At 39.1% G+C, this 24,354-nt stretch overlaps 1 protein-coding gene and 1 pseudogene across 1 annotated transcript in view; both read left to right on the plus strand.

The window, feature by feature from the left end:
* MRC1 (mannose receptor C-type 1) overlaps nt 1-21,396 on the plus strand; it is a 94,095-nt gene extending 72,699 nt beyond the window's left edge. The window contains exons 22-30 of the mRNA XM_029955580.1: nt 259-425; nt 3,445-3,547; nt 7,055-7,287; nt 9,640-9,805; nt 10,803-10,952; nt 16,596-16,709; nt 17,739-17,903; nt 19,024-19,065; nt 20,434-21,396. Of these exons, the coding sequence (XP_029811440.1) occupies nt 259-425; nt 3,445-3,547; nt 7,055-7,287; nt 9,640-9,805; nt 10,803-10,952; nt 16,596-16,709; nt 17,739-17,903; nt 19,024-19,065; nt 20,434-20,684 (1,391 nt within the window). The 3' untranslated portion in view covers nt 20,685-21,396. The remainder of the gene's footprint in view (nt 1-258; nt 426-3,444; nt 3,548-7,054; nt 7,288-9,639; nt 9,806-10,802; nt 10,953-16,595; nt 16,710-17,738; nt 17,904-19,023; nt 19,066-20,433) is intronic.
* On the plus strand, nt 6,762-6,835 carry LOC115305761 (annotated as a pseudogene).
* Nucleotides 21,397-24,354: the final 2,958 nt, after the last annotated feature.

Raw genomic sequence — 24,354 nt, forward strand, 5'->3', positions numbered from 1 at the left:
GGGCAGTGCACAGCCTGTACAGCTATCCACACTGGCCCGGATAAAACCCTAGACGCAAACCTTGCCGAAGTACAAACCTGACAAGCTAGCGTGATTTTCAGGTTGGAATGTGTTTGTTTTCATGGTAAGTGCTTTTAAATAATAATAAAGACATTAATCATTGACTCAATATTTTAAAATTATGTATGTTAAATGCTTTCCCTATTTTGAGTACTTTCCCTAAACATTTTAAATTATCCTGTGGAACTTTTCTTTCAGCATTTCTCACCTATCAGATGAAAGACTCCACTTTTAATGCCTGGACTGGGCTGAATGATGTGAATTCCGAGCACACCTTCCTATGGACGGATGGTCGAGGAGTTCATTATACCAACTGGGGGAAAGGTTACCCTGGTGGGAGAAGGAGCAGTCTGTCCTATGAAGATGTAAATGTCCATTTCTGGTCACCTCTCTGCTGCGTACCGTCAGCCTGCTTCATCAGTCATATTAGTGATGAATCATCTCTGAAAAATCTACCAGCATTCTCGATCTGGTTCATTCTTACAGATTTAAGTGTTTCAGACTGAGCCAGCCTTGAGGGAAGGGGTATAAATTCAATTAAGAACTCTTCAGCTCGTGGGGCAGCTGGTGGGGGTCCCAAGGGATGGGAAAGCCGGCTCTCCTCTGGTCTCTGCTGTAGTCATGAAGTGCACTTAAGCCCAGAATGACCGACATTATTTGTACCAGCTGCCTCTAAACTCTTGAAGCTTGTAGTGTTGAGTGTGTAAGATCCCATCCTCATCATTATGAGGACTGAGCTGCCATTTGTAGAGTGCTTGCTGCGTGCCAAACAGTGTCCTAGATGCTCTTTTACATTAGTCTAAGAGACAGATGATTGTTTCTTTATTTCAGTGCCTTTAATCTTGTATCACTGAACAGTCAACTGGTCAATATTAAACAGCACACAAGGCATTGAGAAAAATAGGAAGAAACAAAAGACTTTGTTCTTACTTTAAAGATGCTTACACTTAGGTTAGACCACAAATCTTAAAAAAAATTTTTTTTAACATGTATTCATTTTTGGAGCGTGAGTGGGGGAGGGGCAGAGGAGAGAGGGAGACACAGAATCTGAAGCAGGCTCCAGGCTCTGAGCTGTCAGCACTAGATGCCAGGTTCTAACTCAGCAATTGTGAGATCATGGCCTGAGCTGTGATGCTTAACTGACTGAGCCACACAGGTGCCCCTTAGACCACAAGTCTCATATGGGAAAGAAAACAGTAAGGAATGCAAGTGTATAATGTCAGGATCAGTTATAAAGCCCTGTCATAGTCAGCAGGAAAGAACTTAGGATGGGATGGAATGGTCTAATCAGTCAGCACGTATATAGGGACACTTTCATTTGATGCAGAGAAGGACCTTGAGAAAGAGTCAGAAAGGGGTCTTTTCCATAAGAGGTTTAAAACAGTGATGGGGAAGTTGGGTGAGGGGTGGGGAAGGCCATGCTAGGTGAGAATGGCAAATACACTCTTCAAGAAAAAGACACCATGTGGGTCTGGGCAGGAGTGAACAGTTTGGTGTAGAGCAGGGCTTTTATACAGAAAAAAAGTAGGCAAACACCTTGAAAGGTTGAAAGCAGAATTTAGAGAAATTTAATGTCCTGGGAATCAGTGTGCACTTCAGATAGGCAGCGAGGAAAGGTAAGAGCAGAAAAATGACCTGATCAAAATGGGGCATTTGTGATAATTAATTTGGTGGCTCTGTGTATGGTACACACATTTTGGTGACGGACTAGTGAATTTCTGTGGAGAAATTCTATGATTCTTCATTACATACATGAGGGCTAAAAAGTTACTGAGGAAGTTGAAGTAGAATGGAGTGATAGGAGATTTGCTGGGAAAAATTTCTGGATGAGAGGTGAGTTTTGTGTAAAGCAAAAAAAAAAAAAAAATCATTATTGCCCAAGTTTCTTTTTTGTCTTTGAGAACATAAAGACAAGCGGAAACGACAAAAATAAATTTGTAATCTCACCACCCAGGAAAACAAACTGTTAATCTTTTGTCAAATTTGTTTCTAGACTTTTTCTTAGTGCAAAATATAAAGTTTGTTTCACACAAATGGAATCAAAACACACAGACTCTGCTGTTACAATTTCAGGAACTTGAGACGCAAATAGGATTAAATGCAGTGTGATAAAGAGGGTGGGAGAGAACTTCTGGTGTGTACTTTGTGGTGGAAACAGGCTTGCTCTGTCCAGGTTTTCTGGAGTAGAGCACAGGCTGTGCACCAGAGGAACAAAAGATAAGAATAGCTAAATAGGAAGATGGGAATGGGCTAAAGCTAAAGATTCAGGTTCTCTCCATCTTTCTCCTCTGCATCATTGGCAAGCTGGCCTACCTCTTCATTATTTCATCATAGAAAGTTCCAGTCCTTCTGTCCATTCAAGAGAATACCTGATCTTCCTTTCCTTTGTGACTTTCTATCAACAAAAACCCTTCCTGAAGAGCACTTCTGTTCCCAGCATGCTTGGCATTCCTCAATTGTTGAGAAGCAAGACAATGGGGTGGTTAAGATTTATGCCAGGAGCCTGAATGCCTGTGGTTTGAATCCCAACTTGTATTTATTATCTGTGTAACCTTGGGCAAGTTCACCTGTGCCTCAGTTCTCTCATCTGTGAAATGGGCATATTCATAGTACCAATCTCAAATTGGATGTGAGCTACAGGAGTTAATACATGTAGAGTACTCAGAGCAATGTTGGCTATTATAAGTGTAAGCTATAATTATTTGAATTGATAGATTAAAGAAGCCCAACACATGATAAGTCAAAATCTTACCACAGGATGAAAACTTTGGCAGACGCAGGTTTCATGATTTTATTTCTTGCTTTGGCTCAAAGACTATCCTAGGGAAGCTGGATACTGCAAACATAGTCAGAACACAAAATAGAAAACCTTTTCTAGCCTGTCATACTTGCCTGTAAGATCACAAATAAGATGTGAAACTTTCTAGCCAAACACCAGCAATTTGCTATGAATCCATAATGAATTAAATTAGCAGTGAAAAATATAAATTATACTTATTTCCCTTTAACAGCAGGACACCTATGTTGGGGGCTTGAATTAGGAGAATTTATATGGAGAAGATACTGTATTCTCCTAACATTTGGTTGTGAAATTTTGATAGAGATTACTACAGTTTCTGATAATAAAGTTTCTCAGACCTATCTCTAAAATTATCCAAGTCTGTTAGGTTTTTATTTAAAAATAGCAAGAGTTCACTGTGAGAGATCCATGTGGAAAGTGCAAGCAGGTGCACGGAAAGACGAATTGAACATACTGTAAATGAAATAGGATGATTAAATTTGGAGGTTAGGAATGAGGGATTTTGTTTTTGGCACATTAATGAATTGATTTAAACAATTATTGCTTCACCCTGCTTTTTGTCCCCTTTCTCCATAAATGTACAGGCTGACTGTGTCGTTATTATTGGTGGGAAATCAAGGGATGCAGGAAAATGGATGGATGACACATGTGATAGTAAGAGGGGCTACATATGCCAGACACCTCCTGGTAAGTTTCTACCAAACCTCTCCAGTCCATAAGAGCGGGGGTTATGTAATCTCTTTTAAAGAATGACCTTCTCCTCAATTTTGCTGTGAACCCTTGGCTGCTCTAAAAACATAAAGTTTTATTAAAGAATGGCCATTCCCTGGCACAATGACAGGTTTGTTTCTCACCTCAATCCATGTGTGCCTGTGACAGACGGAAAGGGTGACATTTTCTATAAACTATTCATGAGCGTGCCCTTTCATCTATTACCAAAAAGTTTTATGCAGATTACCTTTGGAGTTGGAACTTTTTCTAATTTCTTTAGAAATGTAGGATATTCGCCTCCCTGTACCTTTTTAAGAATGCCACAGTAAGAATACCTCAGTTGTGCTTGAGGTGTTCTTGAGAACCACTGGCATAGACCATTGTACATGCCTCATTGGTTCTGTATTCTCTGCCTTTAAACATGTAGATCTCCAGGCACCTGGGTAGCTTAGTTAGTTGGTTAAGTGTGTTACTCTTGACTTGGCTCAGGTCATGATCTCCTGGTTCATGAGATCGAGCCCCATGGCAGGCTCTGTGCTGATAGCACGGGGTCAGCTTGGGATTCTCTCCTTTTCTCTCTGTCCCGCCACTGCTCATGCTTGCTCTCTCTCTTGCTCTCTCTCCAAATAAATAAAATAAACTTTAAAAGAAACATGGATCTCTCTCTCTCTTTTTTTTTAAGATTTCATTTTTAAATGAGCCCCCAACATGGGGCTCAAACTCACAACCCCAAGATCATGAGTTGTATTCTTTACTGACTGAGCCATCCAGGTGCCCCTAAAAGTGTAGTATCTGGTTTGTGTCTCATTGTTTATTCTAGGAAGCCCTACTATCATTGAATGACAATGAAACAGAAAAGGTACATATTTGCTGAGAATTGAGATGATGGTTTTATGCATTTTAGTCTCCAGTGAAACAAGAACACAGTTGTCTAGCTACACAGGAAGAGGGCCAGAAATGAAAGGTGATTTAGAGATGGGGGTTGGGGTGGGTGGGCTACTGGCATCCCGAGGATGATTCTTAGAGTTTGACTTACAAATTGTTTGTTCTCTCACATCAAATGGATTTTTCCACACTTTCTGGTGGATCCGGGAACTAAGACCAGCTCATGACAATGAGTGAAAATCACTTTAGATACTTTCAGATGACTGGAAAGTACCGCAGAAATTCTAGCCTTTCATTAATTCAGGAGCTTTTCCCTCTGCCATGTCCTTTGGGCCCTGAATCTTGGGCCACTAGAAATAACAAACATGCCATCTGATTCTCTGTGTCAAGGACAGGAGGGACTCTCCTTCCAAAAGTGAATGATGATTTACAAGCTTATTAAAAATCTTTTTCTTCTTATTATAAGCACAAGTGATAGAATATTTGCCCCCAGTAAACCTTATTACAAAGTAGAAAAAATTTATTATCATATTCACATATACATTCATGTTTTTAGTCATACATATGAATAAAAACCCAGTTTTAGAATATACGTAACACGTGTTCTTTGCTGACATTTTAATGAATGCAGAAAGGCATAAAGAAGGGGAAAAAATTCCCACCATCCAACCACCTGAAAATAACCTCTCAATATTTTAGTTTTCCCTTATAATTGTTTTATGAAGGGTGTCATAAACCAGCAAGTTGGACAGATGAGCTCTTCCCTAGTTGTGTGTACCCTTTCATGAAACTTTTTTTTTTCAGCTTCATTTGTCACTGTTAGTGGTCCTAAAATTGTTTGGTGATATTAGACAAACCCAGACCTCCCCACGTTGGGGAACAGGAAGATTGTTCAGTCTCTACTGGCTGTATCACTGCAGGGTACGGATCTGGGTCTCTTGGTTTAATGATATTCTTCTATCAACACAAGGTGGCAGCAACAGCAGAAGAAAGGGGGAGCCGCCCTTGCTGATCTAAAGTTGTCACCATAGCAGGAGTGATCAGAAGCACGTTTGGTATTGGTATAGTGACAGAACAAGGCAGATGGTGGATAGGTTGGCATACAGTGGAACACATCTGAGAATTAGCCAAGACAAAATTGGTAAGGCAAGGACATCTAGACCCCTAGACCCGGGGTTGGGCAATTTTTTTTCTGTAAAGGGATATATTGTAAATATTTTAGGCTGCAAATATACATTCTCTGTTGCTAGTACTTCGCCATGATATTAGGCAATCATAGACAACCTGTAAACAAATGAAATCTCTGTGTTCCAATAAATATTTATGGACACAAATCTGAATCTCATATAATGTTTACATGTCACAAAATACTGTTCTTTGATTTTTATTTTTAAATCTGTCATCCATTTAAAAGCCATTCTTAGCTCATGGGCTACAGAAATAGACAACAGGCTGACATTCACTAACCTCTTACTCTAGGGCATCTACTAAGGGACTCAGAAAGAAGCTGTTTTGGGGGGCCTATACAGTAAGTGGCACAAAGGATGGGTTGACCTAAAACAGTGACTAGAAATCCATGCTGGAAGGGGAACCTGGGTGGTTCAGTTAAGCATCTGACTCTCAATTTTGACTCAGATCATGATCTCATGGTTGTTAGGTTTGAGCCCTGTGTTGGGCTCTGTGCTCTCAGCTCAGAGCCTGCTTGAAATTCTCTCCCTCTCTCTTTCTGCCTCTTTCCTGCTCACGCTCTCTCTCTCTCTTTCTCTCAAAAATAAATAAACATTGGAAACAACAATAACAAAATTTAGAAATTCATGCTGGAAGACTGAGGAGAAAGGTTCAGAAAGCCAAAGTGACTGTGGCTTAGAAGAGCTCCAGCCACTGAGTCGGTTTGTTCAAGATTTGGTGGGGTGGGGGACGGTCTGGGTGAAGGACATAGACAGTCATCAGTGGGGATAAAGCATGCCGGTGTGATAAGGGTTAAATGAACCTGGGATGAGTATCTGGCTTCGTACCAGAACTTGAAACAGTCTCTTGAAGTTGTGTTACTAACAGGTGGAGTCAAATAGATACAAATAAATGCATGGATAGGGTAGGACAGATGGAGGAGGCGAAGGAAGACTGTGGGTGACCTTGAAATTTGACCAAGATGGTAAGGTAAAAATTAGTAATGACAGGATGATAGATACTCCTTAATTTATGGGATTAAACCGTGTCATTTCTTTTGCTCAGATTCTAGATATCATTGAATTTGCAAGTCCTTTCTTTTTTTTTTTTTTTTTTTTTAGTTTAGAAACAATTATATATCGCTTCTTGGCCTTTTGGCTAAGATCAAGTGTAGAAACTTTATTATATATATTGATGATTTGCATACAGTTTGGAAAGCATTTAAGTCAAGCAGACATACTGATTAAAAATCAGAGCTTTGGGTTTGATGTGAAATGAAATATTAGGAAATATTTTTAATGCCTGATGGTTTGGATTTATGCTATTCTGATTGTATAACGTAATGGGATATGGTAGTAGATATAGTGTATCAGTGACACTCTAAATAATGCTTATTGATAATGCTAATGAAAGATACTCTTTTTATTCCAGATGCTTCCTTGCCTCATTCTCCGACAACAATTCCAGCAGATGGTTTTATTCAATATGGTGAAAGTAACTATTCACTTGTGAAATTAAAGTTACCGTGGCAAGAGGCGGAGAATTATTGCAAACTCCACACTTCCCTAATTGCTAGCATTCTAGATCCCTATAGTAATGCATTTGCACTGATGCAGATACAAAAATTTAATGAGCCTGTGTGGATCGCCCTGAACAGTAACTTGGTAAGATGATGAAAAATATGTGACTTGACCTGATTGATAAATTGTGAGGAACCAGGATTCTCTTTCTGTTTATTCTGTTGAGCATTTGTTATATGTAAGACGCTGGGCTGGGCAATGTGAATGATACTAACATAAAATAGACCCCATCTTTCAAGGATCCAGTGCCTTCAAGAATCTAGCAAGCTAGTGATATGTGTCAGAGATCAAATTAAATTTATATAACTTACGTTAACTTTCATACTGCTTTTGAATATTAAAAGAGATTCTGCGTCTCAACACTTATTTATTAGTTTATTTCTCTGTAGTGTCATGATTACAACTATGCCATGGGAATTAAGAAAGCAGATCAGGGGCATGATTCCTGGGTGATGAGGGTACTTTTTACTTTTTGTGGCAAGTCATTCTAGAGTTGTGAGTCCTGATGTTGCGAAGCTTCTGTCCATGTGTGAAGAATGTCAGTGCAGTCATTTCCTTTATTCCATAATAGAAAAAGGCAGGTTGGCAGTGGCAGAGAATTTGGGTGGGGGGCACAGAACTGAGCATGGTGAAGGAGTTGCCAAAATACTCATAAAATGAGTCTTCCCTGATGCCCTGTGATCCATATATCTTTTTTTTTTTAATGCTTATTTTTGAGAGAGATGGAAGGACAGAGCACAAGTGGGAGAGGGGAAGAGAGAGGGAGACACAGAATCTGAAGCAGGATCCAGGCTCTGAGCTGTCAGCACAGAGCCCGATGTGGGGCTTGAACCCACGAACCGTGAGATCATGACCTGAGTCGAAGTCTGATGCTTAACCAACTGAGCCACCCAGGCACCCCTGTGATCCATCTACCCTCCATCCCTTAGCTACTCAACCAGCAAACTTCCTAGTAAAAGAAATAGAAATGCCGACAAGTTACTAGGAGACAAAGCCAGAAATGTTAAAGAGAGGTATCTAAAAGTGCTACAAGAGAGAAAAGGAATCAGTTGAGCCAGGGGAGAGGGCCAAGAAGGTTTCTCCAAAGAAGTGGACTTTATTGATGTGGCCTGGGATGGTGGAACATAAGGAAGGGAGTACCAGGAAGAGAGAACTGGACGGAAAGAGATAAAACTGGAAAGTAGGTTGGTGTCAGATTTTAGAGATTTCCTAATGCTGTGTTACAGAGATCAAAATGTACACTTCACGCAGAGTATTTCCTAAGTAAGGAAGTGAATACTTAAAAGTAAGCAGTTCCATACTGATTTCTGTGATTAAACTTAGGCAAGACATTTTTATGCCTGTGTTGACTCTCTTTTTTAGTAATTAATTTGTTTGTTAGTTCACTCATTTCCTTCTTATGGACGATCACGATTCTCTCATGAGTTTAAAATAAGCTTTTATTATTTTTAGAAAGATTAAGTAACTTTTCCACTATACTGACATAATGAAAACAGTACTATTGTCTTCCTTACATCTATAGAATCAAGGACTATGTAAGCATTAGTTGATTAAATGTGGTAGAAGCCTACAAAATTCCAACTTGAGATAATACATCATTTTGATTTTGTCATTAAATCTTTGGTAATTAGTTTGGGAAATTAAATAATGAAGTTAAAATGGGACCCATTGTTTGAATGATTTCAAAATTCATTTGTTCCATTAATATTATATATCATCTGTTTTTAGGCGTTACCTGTAAAATCTTTTAGACTATTCAAAGGATTTTATTGATAAGTACGATTTTTGATGTTGTTAGTTAATTTGCATGTGATCATAAATTTGTTCCACTAAATTCAGTAAGAAATTAAGTGTGCAAAGTGAATAAAACAGTCTGCTTTTTAAAAAATACCAGCATGATTTGTTATAGTTGAAAGATCATCTTTCTAGAAAGCAAAGTACCTAGGGTCCTCTGTTATCTCTCCATGTGATCTTGCCCAAGTCATTTGTCACATGCACTTTTTCAACAGCTGAACAATGAGACGATTAGAGATTAGTGTTTCTCTCCAAGGTCTACAAATTCAGTGAAAATTACTTAATTTTATTATCATTTTAGTGTTGGTATAATATTTGTTCTGAAGACAAAATTTGTATTTCACACTGAAAACCTGCAAATGAAAAGTTTCATAGAATAAGACCTAGGTTTTTAAGTCAGTGTTTTTCAAGTTAGCTTTCAAGGATGTATTTATGGGGATCTCCAAGAGCCTTTCTAAAAGAAAGGGTTGCATTTACCGAACTTGAGTTGGTAGAAATGATTTATAATGTTCTTTTTGTTCTGAAATGTAGATGATTGGTTGTTAATCACAGTCTTAAATATGCTTTGGCTTCTCATTGGTTCTTTTTGTGTTTTCTAAATGAAGTGATAGTGCATGTTAATTGTTGTTTTTGTCCTTGCAGACCAATAATGAGTATGCTTGGACTGATAGATGGAGAATGAGGTATACTAACTGGGCTGCTGATGAGCCCAGACTGAAATCAGCATGCGTTTACCTGGATGTCGATGGCTACTGGAAGACAGCATACTGCAATGAAAGTTTTTATTCTCTCTGCAAAAGATCAGATGGTAATTGAATACACAAAAACAATCAAGGGGTTTGAAATGTTCTCAGTAAATGAATACATACAACTGGTAACATTATTAAACGGTCACATCTCCTGGTTAACTTAAGAGTAAGATGTTAAGGCGTGCCTGGGTGGCTCAGTTGGTTAAGCATTGGCTCTTGGTTGTGGCTCAGGTCATGATCCTGAGGCTTCATGGGTTCAAGCCATGCACTGGGCTCTTGGGATCTGTGCTGGCAACATGGAGCCTGCTTGGGATTCTCTCTCTCTCTCTCTCTCTCTCTCTCTCTCTCTCTCTCTCTCACCCCCCCCTCTCTTTTTGCCCTTCCCTCACTCATAATGTATTTCTCAAAATAAGTAAATAGCATATAGTTTTAAAGAATAAGATAATAAAACATCTTCCTTCACATTACAGAAGACTGGCTTGGTAATGAGCAAATATACATAGATCCAAATAATGAGGACAGAAAAGTTTTTCATTGCTAGAGTTTATTTGCACTCTATAAACTCTTGAATTTTTATTCTTGAGATTATATGATGTCGGATTTGTCAGGAAAATTATGATCAGTTTTTATGCTGACAGCACATCTGTATCAATATAATTTTATCAGAGTACATATAGATTAATGAGAGTCAGAGATATTAAGGTGATAATTTTCCTAGAACACAGTGAAGGGGGATTCCCTTTGCAAATTATTTTTCAGAAACTTTTTTTAGGAATTTAACATTTTTGTAAATATTTATAGTTGTGTGTTTGTCATTATGATGGTTGATTTCTATTCTATCAGAGGACAGTCTATTGAAGTATATTTAAAATGCAAAAAAAAAGATCAACTAAAAAGAATACCCAATAACAAAAATGGTGGACCCAAAGGATTACCGTTAGAACTTTTAAAAAAATAGTGACGGGTGATGAAATTTTCTTTAGCTGCTAATATTTTATTCTACATTGTAGAGAAACTTCAGGTTTTGCTTTGTTTGAAATGTCTTTTTATTGACAGAAATCCCGGCCACCGAGCCTCCACAACTACCCGGCAGATGCCCAGAGTCCGAGCACACAGCCTGGATTCCTTTCCATGGTCACTGCTATTACATCGAATCTTCCTATACAAGAAACTGGGGCCAAGCTTCTCTGGAATGTCTCCGGATGGGTAGGTGCTGCATTTACTGTAAGTCTCATAGTCATCTAGTCTGGACTCCCGTGGTCCTTAAGAACGCTGTACATTAAAATCCTGTGGAATGTAAACACACCTGTTTATTCTTCTCGGTAATTTCTTCTGTGACAGGATGGTCCATATCATGCCTCCCCAAATGTCATTTATAACATGATAGCCTCAAAATTTGAAAGAATTACAGCAGAAAACAATCATTTGCTGAACAAGTATTTCTTACTTTCTACCCTGATATTCTTTTTTCTAGTTCTTATAAATGTTTATTTACTTATTTTCAGAGAGAGAGGGGAGGGGCAGATGGTTTAGCATGAAGCCCAGTGTGGGGTTTGATCCCACAACCATGAGATCATGACCTGTGCTGAAATCAAGCATCAAACGCTTAACTGACTGAGCCACCCAGGTGTCCTGCTCTAATATTCTAACTTGTTAGGATTGTCATCCTGAGTTATCTAGAGTGTCATGCACTGCCTTCTAACCTCCATGGTTTCTGTTGAGAAATCATTGCCAATCCTTGGGAGGATTTCTTGTACATGATGAGTCACTTCTCTCTTTGCTGATTTAAGAATCTCTATCTTTTGAGTTTGACTGTGATTATCTTACTTGGAGCTTGGATAGATGTGGAGCTTAGGAGATGCATACATTAATGTTGTCCATCGCATTTCAGAATTTTTTGGCCATGATTTCTTCAAATATTCTTTTTCATTCTTTCTCTCTTTTTTCCTTCTTGGACATCCGTTATGTATAGTTTGTTATACTTGGGGACATGCCAGAAATCTCGGAGGCTCTGTAAATTTTTCTTCCTTTTCCTCCATTATTCTGACTGGATAATTTCAACTTATCTATTTTCATGGTTCTCTGGTTATTTCTTTTGCTGAATCAAATCTCCTGGGAAGCTGCTCTAGTACATTTTTCCCTTCAATTATTATAAGTTTTGACTCCAGAATTTTAAGAAATAATTTCTATCTCTCTTTTGATATCCTCTATAGGGTGAGACATCTCATACTCTTTTTTTGTATTTTAGACATGTTTTTTGTCAGTTCCTTAATGTAGCCGATTTGGTCCTTGGTATGTCAAAGGTGTGACTTTCTCAGGAACAGTTGGTATTAACTGCTTCTTTTCCTGAGTATGGACCCTTCTTTCTTGTTATTTTCATTTCCTGTAGATTTTTTGTTAAGAATTAGACATTTTATTTTTTATTAAAAATTTTTTTTTAATATTTATTCATTCTTTAGAGATAGAGAAACAGAGCATGAGTTGGGGGGCTGCAGAGGGAGACACAGAATCAGAAGCAGGCTCCAGGCTCTGAGCTGTCAGCACAGAGCCTGACTCGGGGCTTGAACCACAAACTGTGAGATCATGACCTGAGCTGACATCGGATGTTTAACCAACTGAGCCACCCAGGCACCCTGAGAATTAGACATTTTAAATAATAGGATGTGCAACTCTGGGATTTTTTTTCCCTTCCACAGAGTGTGTTGTTTTTGCTGTCGTTTTTTTTTTTCTTGTTGAGTGATGTTCCTTCACGATTTTGTAACGTTTGTATTCTTCTTCACGTGCCATCACTGTAGTCGCTGCTTAGTTAGTGGAGGGGGGTCAGTTAATGATACCTTCTACGCTCATACAATAGTTTAAAATTCTGCCTTAGTGGGGCGCCTGGGTGGCTTATTTGGTTGAGCGTCTGACTCTTGATTTCAACTTGAGTCATGATCCCAGGGTCATGGGATAGAGCCCCGCATCAGCCTGCTTAAGATTCTCTCTCTCCCTCTGCCCCTCTCCCCAACTCACACACACTCTCTCTAAAACAGGAAACAAAACCCCACAACAACTCTGCCTTAGGGCTCACTTCCTTCTTGCAGATCCTCAAGGTTCTCCAGAAGGAAGAGCTTAGAAATCTGTCAGATTTTCCATCAGTATGCACATGTACATGCCCCAATGCATGGCTGTAGCTTTCTTGACTCTCAAGAATGGATCAAAGGTCTTTGGAGCTCCCTATGGACATCTTATTCCCATTTTCCCTTTTAAGCTTTTTTGTTGTTGTTGTTATTCTCTTTCCTTCACCTGTTACCCCTGCCTCAGGCATCTGTGATGTTAGATAATTTCCAGGAACACCTTCAGAGAGAAGGCTGTTTACATTGGAAGGGCTCTCAATTAGGGCAAGTAAAGCCAAAGTTTGCAAGTCAGACTTTCCAGGGAACTGTCCGAGACAGAAAGTCATGGAAATTCCTTGAAATGGGACTCTGAAAAAGCTCCAACACCATTCTGATTATTCTAGTGATTTCTAGCCTGCTAGTTTTGACTGTGATTTGGGGGCTGTTTGTTTTTAAGGTAAACAGAGAGTCGAGAGAATGCAGTGAAATTAGAGCAGGTTAAAACATCATGAAGCTCACTCTTCGCAGAAAAATGAATTTTTTTAAATTAACGATTCCTGGATTGTTACAAGCGGTTTATTAATTTTTAGGGCTCCAAAATTTGGCAGGGTTCTTACTGTTTTTGTAGAGGAGATTTTCATGGATACTTACTCTCCATTCTTTAGGGTGTCACTGAAGGCTGTTTTGGAATTCTTTAATTAAAAAGTATTTTTCTTCATGTTGTTAAGTGCTTTTAGAAGAATTTGCAAAGGGCACCTGGGTGGCTCAATTAGTTGAGTGTTCGACTTCGGCTCGATCATGATCTCACAGCTTCTGTGTTCGAGCCCTGCATTGGGCTCTGTGCTGGCAGCTCGGAGCCTGGAGTCTGCTTCAGATTTTGTGTCTCCCTCTCTCTCTGCCCCTCCCCCTCTTGTATTCTGTCTCTCCTTCTCTCTCAAAAATAAGCATTAAAAGTTTAAAAAAAAAAAAAAGAACTTGCAAAAGGGGTGTCTGGGTGGCTCAGTCGGTTAAGCGTCTAACTTTAGCTCAGGTCATGATGTCACAGTTGGTGAGTTTGAGCCCCGGGTTGGGCTCTGGGCTGTCAGCACAGAGCTCACTTTAGATCCTCCATCTCCCTCTCTCTCTGCCTCTCTCCCACTCCTGCGCATACGGTCTCTCTCTCTCTCAAAAACAAATAAATATTTAAAAATAAATAAGTAAATAAAATTCTAAAACTGCAATGAATATGGAGAAACTTTGCTTTCCATTTTAGATGACTATGTTTTCCTGTAAATAAAATGAATGACTTTCACTTATCAAAATATGTCACAACTATTTTGAAATGGTTATCATCCATAACCATATTAAACAATGCAATATGTAACTGTGCAATAAAAGCATAATCAAGGAGTGAATCCAGGACCCATAACATGGGACCCAGGCCTATGGTTAAGTGCAGGCTTTTGAGATTCACAATGCCTGAATCATGCCATGACCCTGCCCTCCACTCTCCTCATAATCTTGACAAATTACTCACCTTCTGTTCTTTTGGTTTCTTATCTATAAACTGGGGATAACAGCAGTGCTCATTTGACGAGGTTGTTGTAAGAGTTCAGTGAGATCATACTTCTGAAGCGCAAAGCAAGATGTCTTGCATGAAGTGCTTAAAATATATTAGTTATTATTAGAACGCGATAGGATTTTACTCTAAGCTCTAATGCTGAAACAGAATCGACTCTAATGTAGTGTGAGATGTTGATGCCATAGATACCTAACCAGTCTGTTGGTTTCCTATTTCATTTTACTTTGTACAATCCTATACCTAGAGGAGTAATACTGCATCATTCTACTGCCTGGAAAACCTAAGTGTTCTTGATCGCTACCTAATCTCTTGCCCTCTACCGTGAGGCCTAACCCAAGCCTTTCTTCACCTGTTGATCAGATTAGTCCGGCCGAACTGAGCCGTCTATCACCGCTTTAGCTTCCGCCCAGTGGATCAGTCTACCTCCCCGTCTCTCCTTTATCGAACTCCTTCCATCATAAACCAGCTATGGAGAGTCCATACATCTGTGTGCCATGTTCCTGAGGAACCACGATGCTCCCCTCACTGTCTTTTCTCTTATTCCTTCTCTTCTTGGAATTATTTTCTAATCTTTTTACTTGAAATCCTATGCTTCTTAAATCTTAAATTCTATTTTCTCCATATTCCCCTTTAGTTGCTTCACCAAAAACAAATCTCCCCATTTGACATGTCAATTTCATATAATACTTATTTTCTCTTCTAATGCATCCATCTACCTATAATGGCTCCTGAACCATGACCTTGCTAGGACACACTCTATGAAAACCTGCTAGACATTTTTTCCAAAGAAGACATGCAGATGGCCAACAGACACATGAAACAATGCGTGGCATTGCTCGTCATTGTGGAAATAAAAATCAAAACTATAATAAGATGGAAAATGACTAAAACCTATCAGAATTTCTAAAATCAAAAAGAAACAGTAAGCGTTGGCAAAGATGTGGAGGAGAAGGAGCCCATACATGCTGTTGGTGGGAATGCAATGGCTACAGCCACTGTGGAAAACAGTATGGAAATTCCCCAAAAAGGTAAAAATAGAAATGTCATATCATCCAGTAATTCCACTATTGAGGATTTACTGCACCACCTCAAACACCACCTCAAAAAGATACAGGCACCCTTATGTTTACTGCAGCATTATTAATAACAATCAAGGCCCAGAAGTGTCCATTAATAGAAGAATGCATAAGGAAAATGTGGTGCGCGCGCACACACACACACACACACACACACACACACACACACACACACACTGGAATATCACACAGTCATAAAAAGGATGAGATTGTGCTTTTTTTTGAGACAACATGGAGGGACCTAAAGGGTATTTTGCCAAGTGAAATAATTCAAAGAAAGATAAATACCATATTATCCTACTCAGAAATGAAATCTAAAAAAAAAAAAAAGAATAAGCTAACAAATAACAGAATCGGAATTATAAATACACAGAACAAACTGATGGTTGCCAGAGGGAAGGGAGGTAGAAGGTTGGGCAAAATGGCTGAAGGAGAGAGAGAGAGAGATACAGGCCTCCAGTTACGGAATGAGTAACAGCAGACAGACATGACAGATATTTAAAGAGTAAATCAACAGGATTTGGGCATTAGAGTAAGGGTGGAAGTCAAGAGTGAATCCCAAGTTCAGGTTTGAGCAAGTGGGAAGATGGTGATGCTACTAACTGACATGTAAACAGTTAAGGAGAAATAAGATTTAATAATAATAAATAAATAAGATAAGAAATATAATAATAAATAAGAAATAAGAAAAAATAAGAAATGTAATAATAAATTAATAATAAATAAATAAAATAAGATTTAATAATAATCAATAAAATAAGAAATAAGGCAAGAATTTTATGAGTTTTGTTTTGCACATGCTGAGCTTGAGTGCCGATGACACATTAAAGCAGACTTTTCAAAAGAAGAGAAAAGACATACTGTCCTACTTGACTTCACACGTCCTTCAGCAACTCATTCGGTGCTTGTAACGCACGTGATCCTTCAAACATCATGTTTACAGAATGGAAACTGAATTTCTTAGAAGTCAAACGTCCATTCTTTGAAATTCTTTCCCTTAAGTGGAGATGTCGGAGTGATTTTTATCGCTTTTAACATCAATACTGTCATTATGAAAATATTTTTAGCTGTTTAAATGTACTTCTATCATATTGTGTGTGTGTTTTATACTTTACAGGCTCTTCTTTGGTTTCTATTGAAAGTGCTGCTGAATCAAGTTTTCTGTCATATCGAGTTGAACCACTTCAAAGCAAAACCAATTTTTGGATAGGATTGTTCAGAAATGTTGAAGGTAACTTTTGCAGCGTGATTATTTCATCACAAATATTTCACAATGGTGTTTGCAAAACAAGTTTTCAGCTCCAGAAAGTCTTTCCTTAAATAAAGATTAATTGGTGAAAATTGGAAATTTTAAACTCATATTTTCACTTAGGATAAGAACTGAGATTTTAAATGACTCACATATTATACTATCTTGAAAGCTGCCGATTATGAGTGTTCTGTAGCTAAGTTAATTTAAGAAGCTTTAAAAATATTTCCTGTCTTCAGGAAAAAATTAGGGGAGGATAGTATATGTATTTGTTCTGATTAGGAATAAATTTTCAACTAAAGCTGTATAAGAAACTTTCTTTTCAGGCTTTTTCTTCTATAATAATTGATGATTATAATCTTGCAAACGGAAAGTCTGGTTGTGAACAACTATTGATTATAGTATAAAATAATACTTAGAAATTTTGCACGAAAGCATAGAATTTATGATGGGTGATCTTGGGGGGTGCCTAAGTGGCACAGTGGGTTAAACATCTGACCCTCAATCTAAGCTAAGGTCTTGATCTCAGGGTCATGAGTTCAAGCCCCAGGTTGCACTCCCTGCATTGAAGCCTATTTGAAAAAAAATAAAATGGCGATTTTTTTTCCATAATATTTTATTGTCAAATTGTTTTCCATACAACACCCAGTGCTCTTCCCATTAAGTGCCCTCCACCATTACCACCACCTCTTTCCCCCCCTCCCCCTTCCCCCTCAACCCTCAGTTCATTCTCAGCATTCAATAGTCTCTCAAGTTTTGCATCCCTCTCTCTCCCCAACTCTCTCTCCCTCCTCCGCTTCGCCTGGTTCTCCATTAGGTCTCTCCTGTTTTCCTGCTAGACCTATGAGTGCAAACATATGGTTTCTGTCCTTCTCTGCCTGGCTTACTTCACTCAGCATGACACCCTCAAGGTCCATCCACTTTCCTACAAAGGGCCATATGTCATTCCCTCTCATTGTAAAATGGCGATTTTTAACTTCGGTTTAACTTCTGACTTTCTTTGACAACCAGGAATGTGGATATGGATAAACAAAAATCCAGTTTCCTTTGTCAACTGGAACACGGGAGATCCTTCTGGCGACCGAAATGATTGTGTAGCTTTATCTGCAGCGTCTGGATTTTGGAGTAGTGTTCACTGTTCTTCCTACAAAGGATATATTTGTAAAAGACCAAAAAGTAAGGAAGAATGTTCCTTGTGGCACGTATGTTCACAGGCTGTCATTTCTTTCTAATATCAAGATGTCATGTGTGGGATTATAATGTGATTATAGGTACCTTGCAAGCTCTAGGCCTGTGTAGACGAAATCATCAAACACCCTCGTGATCAGCTCTCTGCGGCTCTCAGTGAGCAGAGAACTCTCTGTCCGCTGAGCTGACATAATGACACAGTCATAGGATTGTTTAGTTTCAAGTGGTTTGGAGAGCAAGTTGACAAAGTTTTATGGCATCAAAGGAAAAGGGATGAAGTAGTAATCCCCACCAAGAGGAGGGGGTCAAAGTTCTAGAGGGTTATCAGCATTTATTCTGGAATAAATCATGGAAGACCAATTAGATCTCCTTCTGAGATTAACTGGAAGACCCTGGGAAGACAGAGTTTGGGGGAATTAATAGTGTGATATGCCCATGATGTGGTGCTACCTAAACTTTAATAATATTTTCATGCCAGTCCACTTTACATAACGTCCTTCCCAAGGGATACAATTATTAACTGGATAATATATTTAAGTCAATGAATTAGGTAAATCAACACTCCATACTCAGTAGATCTTATTATTTTGGAATTGTGTAGTTCTTCAGTCTTTTAAAACGCTGTTCTGAGACACCACACTCTTTGATGCGGTGTTGGAATCTTATATGACTTTTCATTCAAATGCCCTATGGTACCTTAGGATGCAGTGGGCCAATTTCAAAAGAGCTAGCCTAGAATAAATTATTATTAGATAGACTGGATAGATTTTGAGGGTCAGTATCAGTGGCTCAGTTACAAATCACTGGATAGTATTTTCAGAATTTCCATTGGATTCAAATTCCCCTGACAGCTGTAGGATTCTGATTAGTATAGTATAGTATAGTATAGTATAGTATAGTATAGTATAGATAGATACATACATACACACATTCATACATATATACATACATAAGTCTTTTAGCCTCTATTTATCACGTCCTATCATATCATATGACCATGAACAAAACATGGAGGATTCCATGTTATCTGTGAGCCAAATCATACTCATTATCTACATGCAATTACTATGGATTTTTATAAGTAATTACTTGATTTCTTATTTCACAGTTGTTGATGCTGCACCTACTCATGCATTACTTACCACGAAAGGTAAGACCATTATGAAATTCTATGTTCTGTATTAGTAATGTATCAGTACGGTTTGCTTGTTTCAACAACCACGGTCGTCCCTCCCCACACCCCCTGTGCTCTCAGTAGAACTGTTTGGGGTACATTAGCCTTGGTCACTGTGTCATCAACCCCCCTGAATCATGCTCTAGAAAAGCAGGCCTTAGAGTCAGGTCAGGGTTTTTAGCATAGATATGAATGAAGATATTGCTGTGTTACAGAGTTACCTTTTGGAACCCAGGAGGGAAATTTCTCTCAGGAATCTTTGTGTTTTTTTTTTTTTTCATTTTTTTGAAAGCAACGTTTTAAATTTTAATTTCATAGACAACTTGAATGAGGTACCTGACTTCACTAATTTTGTTGGCAGCTAAAACAAACTCGAAGGGAGATTTATGGTTGGCCTGCAACCTCTTTATTCACCTAATGGGTGCTATTTGTTTAATTATAGCGTGATTTCAAATTTCCACTCTTCTGATTTTCTCTTTTCCTTCATTTTTTCCTTCCTTTTGAAAAATCATCATTATTATTACTAGTCTATTTATCTTCATATGATATATTTGTCAGCAGCTTTAAATGATTTTCAGACAGTGGTAAATATTTTAAAACATTGGTTAAGTAAGAGATGAAATATCCTTGCAACTAAATGCTAATCTTAACGTTATTTTATTTAATTTATTTTTTAATGTTTTATTTATTTTTGAGAGTAAGAGAGACCGAGCATGAGCAGGCGAGGGGCAGAGAGAGAGGGGGCAACACAGAATCTGAATCAGGCTCCAGGCTCTGAGCTGTCAGCACAGAGCCGGACGCGGGGCTCGAACCCACAGAATGTGAGATCATGACCTGAGCCGAAGTCGGACGCTTAACTGACTGGGCCACCCAGCTGCCCCACTTAACATTTAAAATAATCCTTTTTGGGGTGCCTGGGTGGCTCCGTTGGTTAAGCATCTGCCTTCAGCTCAGGTCATGATCTCACTGTTCGTGGGTTCAAGCCCCACATCAGGCTCTGTGCTGACAGAAGCTCAGAGCCTGGAGCCTGTCTTCAGATTCTGTCTCCCTCTTTCTCTGACTCTCCCCTGCTCATGCTATCTCTCTCTCTCTCTCTCTCTCTCTCTCTCTCTCAGAAATAAATAAAAACATTAAAAAATTTTTAAAATAAAATAATCCTTTATGTCACCTGGACTCCTGTGTTCATGTCCTGAATTTCTGTCTGACAAATGTCAAAGAACATTTGAAACAAAAGAATACATATTCTTAGTTTAGTTTTTCCAAAAAGAAAGTTGCATCGTTCTTCATAGCATTCTACCTTTTGCCTCCCTCCACCCTGATCCTGATGAATTTGTTTATTTCCAGCTGACCCGAGGAAGATGGGCCCTTCCAAACCAGCTTCCAGCAAGGCCGGAGTGGTGGTCATTGTGGTCCTCCTGATCATAACAGGTGCCGGCCTCGCTGCGTATTTCTTTTATAAGAAGAGACGTGTGCACTTACCTCAAGAGAGCACTTTTGAAAACACTCTCTATTTTAACAGTAGGTCAAGTCCAGGAACTAGCGATAGGAAAGATCTCATGGGCAACATTGAACAGAACGAACACGCAGGCATCTAGTCTCATAATGTGATTCCGATGTATTTGAATTTCCTACCATTAACTAAAATGTTAAGGTTCTTTAATTCAATGTGATTGTCTCCTTTACAATTAGTACTGTATTGCACTGGCCTGTCCTTTTACTTTGCCTAATTGAAGAAATAATCGCTCGTTTTCTAGTCTGGCAAGGCATTTTTGTGAAAGAGAGGTAATGATATCAATGACCACTTTGAAAAATATCTCAGGTGAACACACAGCACCGTAATGCCGACATTTAAGCCTCACGCTTGTGTAGGTCATGTCGACTGCACGTGCCAGAGTGATTAGAAGCCCAAATGCCCAAGCTTCCTACAATAGTTGAAGGCGCTCCCAAAGAAATGTTACCTATTGAATTGTAATACGGTAATAAGAAGACCATTTTGAAAATCCAGTACAAATAACTTGTCCTTTGTTATTTCAGGTGGCATAAAAATTTAGTCACATTTTCCTCTTACCAATCCCGACTTTTACGTCAATTATTTAGAGTTGCATTTGTACGTGTGCAGAAAGAATGAGGCAGCTGAGAACCTGTTTCCCCCAGCAGGGTTTTCAAGGCTGAATATTCAAATGTGTTCTTTGTCCTGTTATATGTATATCAGGAATGCAAAGATGTGAAATACAAATGTAAATTTGCATAACTGGGTGTACTTAGATAATGTGAAATAAACATCAAAGACAAGGTCTATTTATAATATATTTGTGTTTTCGGAGAAAATGTAAATTTTCTCTTAAGTGTGACTTATTTGTCTATTTTCTTTACACCTAACTTTCCTCTCAAAATAAAGTTATTGGTAGGTAAATTCTTTAAGCTAGACCCTCCATCTATTTGGAAAAGACGTGTTGCTAAAGCACTATGTACAACATGATTTTTTTTCTCATAGTGACTTACATAATTTCCCCAGATATTCCACTGTAACATTGATGCCACTCCAAAGTCCCCAATCTAAATCTCTAATATCATTTGTCACTTTAATAATTCCTTTCTGCTTAAAAAGTTTTTTTTTATTTTTTTTATTTATTTTCAAGAGACAGAGAGAGACAGTGTGAGCAGGGGAGGGTCAGAGAGAGAGGGAGACACAGACTCTGAAGCAGGCTCCAGGCTCTGAGCTATCAGCACAGAGCCCGGCGCGGGGCTCGAACCCACGAACCGTGAGATCATGACCTGAGCCGAAGCCAGACGCTTAACCGACTGAGCCACCCAGGCGCCCCCCTTTCTGCTTTGAAATATTTTACCTTAGGGGTCACCTGGGTGGCTCAGCTGGTTGAGCGTCCAACTCTTGATTTCAGCTCAGGTCATGATCCCAGGGTTGTGGGATCGAGCCCCATGTCAGGCTCTGTGCTGAGTATGGAGCCTGCTTGGGATTCATTCTCTCTCTCTCTCTCCCTGTCTCTCTGTCTCCTCTCTCTCCCTCCCTCCTTCCCCCCACTCCCGCCTCCCTCTGCCCCTCCCTGGCTCACATACACACTCTCTTTCATCCTAAAAAAAAAAAAAAAGGAAAGAAAAAATAAAATTCTGCCTTAAATAAAGCTTCATGTACATTGTGTAATACTTGGAAGTTTCTCATCTCACACGGGGACTACACCATCAGCTCGTGCTTGCCTTTCTCCAGGATTGCTCACAGGCGGGAGTTCCTCACCCTGGGTCTCTGGATGGGACTCCTTGGATGGCATTGAGGGGTCTATGAACGTGCAAAAAAACTGCGTGCCAAGCCTTTGCACAATTTGTGTTTGTGCCTTCTTTTTATTTTTCTGGGAAGAAAATAGCAGAATTTTCAGGTAATTTTCAGGTATGTAGTTCAGAAAAGACTAAGCAGTACAACATTGGGTAGGGATGGGATGGAGTTGCTAACACCCCAACTCAGATGCGTAACGGGTGGAAAGAAGTAGGAAGTGAGAGGGAGGCAAATGTGGAAAAGGTTGCTGAGCACAAACAATTCCCTTTCCTCCCTGAAACATGGGAAAACAAATTGTTTTTCACTTCTTGATAAGAATGAGCCAGATTCCATTTGAAGGAGTTCCAATGGAGATGATGGCTGGAGATGTTCACTACAGCTGTGAGTAGTGCACTAAAGTACAGAAATGCCTTTCCTAATATATGTGTGTGTATATACACACACACACACATACACATTATATATGTTATGTAAGCTATATATGTTAGTATCTATATATTAGCATATATATTAAGAATGCTATATATATTCCTGTAATATATGATATTCTACATATATAATGCTATATATAGAAATGCTATATGTATTCCTAGTATATAAACTAATGTATTCCTAATATATATACTATATATCCTCTCTGTATTATATCCTTTTCCTAATACACGTATTTTTGTTCTCAAGATACAAGAGAGAATGAGAAAACAGACTAAGGAGAAGAATGTAAGTGAGCATGATTTAAAAATTGTTTACGTGAGTCATTTTCATTATAACTGAGGGCTGCATCTTCACGGGAAACATTTGGGCTGTCAAACATGTATTTCAGACTTACATGTCTTCCCTTTGCAAGAAACATTCCGTATTTGGCAGAACACTGAGCATTAAACGTCACCCTTACATGATCCACTCAAACATAAATCATGGGGTCATTTGTATCTGCACATGGACCCAAACACAATACTAAACTATCAAGGGCATTTTGGGGGGGGGGGAGAGGAAGATAGGGGGAAGAAGAGTAGTTTTATGAAGTTTGGGTTTTGGTTATTATAATGGAGCTGTTTTGTGTCTTCACCAGAAATTCTATCTGGTGGTAAATGTTTAAATGTTCTCAATGGCTTTGCCCTTGGTTCAGGTTTGCACCAGGATCCAGTGGTGGAAGGTTCTTTTTTTTTTTAATGTTTTTTTTTTTAACTTAATTTTGAGAGACAGAGAAAGCACGAGCAGGGGAGGGTCAAAGAGAGAGGGAGACACAGAATCTGAAGCAGGTTCCAGGCTCTGAGCTGTCAGCACAGAGCCCGGAGTGGGGCTCGGACCTACGAACCGTGAGATCATGACCTGAGCTGAAGCCGGACGCTTAACCCACTGAGCCACCCAGGCTCCCCTGGAAGATTCTTAAGGATATTGTTTTTCCCCAGTTGAGCTCAGACAATGTGAATAGTCTGTAACTTGAACTCTAAAAATAAAGCTGAGACTTGTAGAGACTGGCAGACTTTGAATTCACTTTTCAGTATTCGTTAGTGCATCTGTCTGATATCTGCCCATTCACCTGGCAGAGACTTCTGCAGCACCACTTACATGTGCCAGGCATCGAGCTGTCTCCTGCAGATTCAACTCTGGGTAAGGACCAGTGCCTGTCCGCAAGTGGGGGTCTAGACACAGATCATTTTACAGCGATGTGGGGGATGCCTTGGTAGAGATATGCCAAGGATACTTTTTCAGCTTTATTGAGATCTAGTTGACATAAAACACTGCGTGAGTTTAAGATGTACGACATACTAACTTGATATATGTACGTGTGGTAACATGATGACTCGCAGCAAGGTTAGTTAACACATCCATCCCTTCGCATAATGACGATTTGAACTACACCGAAGATATTAATGGAACAGGGACAGACACAGACGTGGTATCAGCAGTGTGACCGCCAGGTTTTGGGGGCCTGGGGCATTAACTTGGGAGGGGAGGGGCACTTTTGAAGAAAA

The sequence above is a fragment of the Suricata suricatta genome, chromosome 10 (genome assembly GCF_006229205.1).
Source record: "Suricata suricatta isolate VVHF042 chromosome 10, meerkat_22Aug2017_6uvM2_HiC, whole genome shotgun sequence".
Lineage (NCBI taxonomy): Eukaryota > Metazoa > Chordata > Mammalia > Carnivora > Herpestidae > Suricata > Suricata suricatta.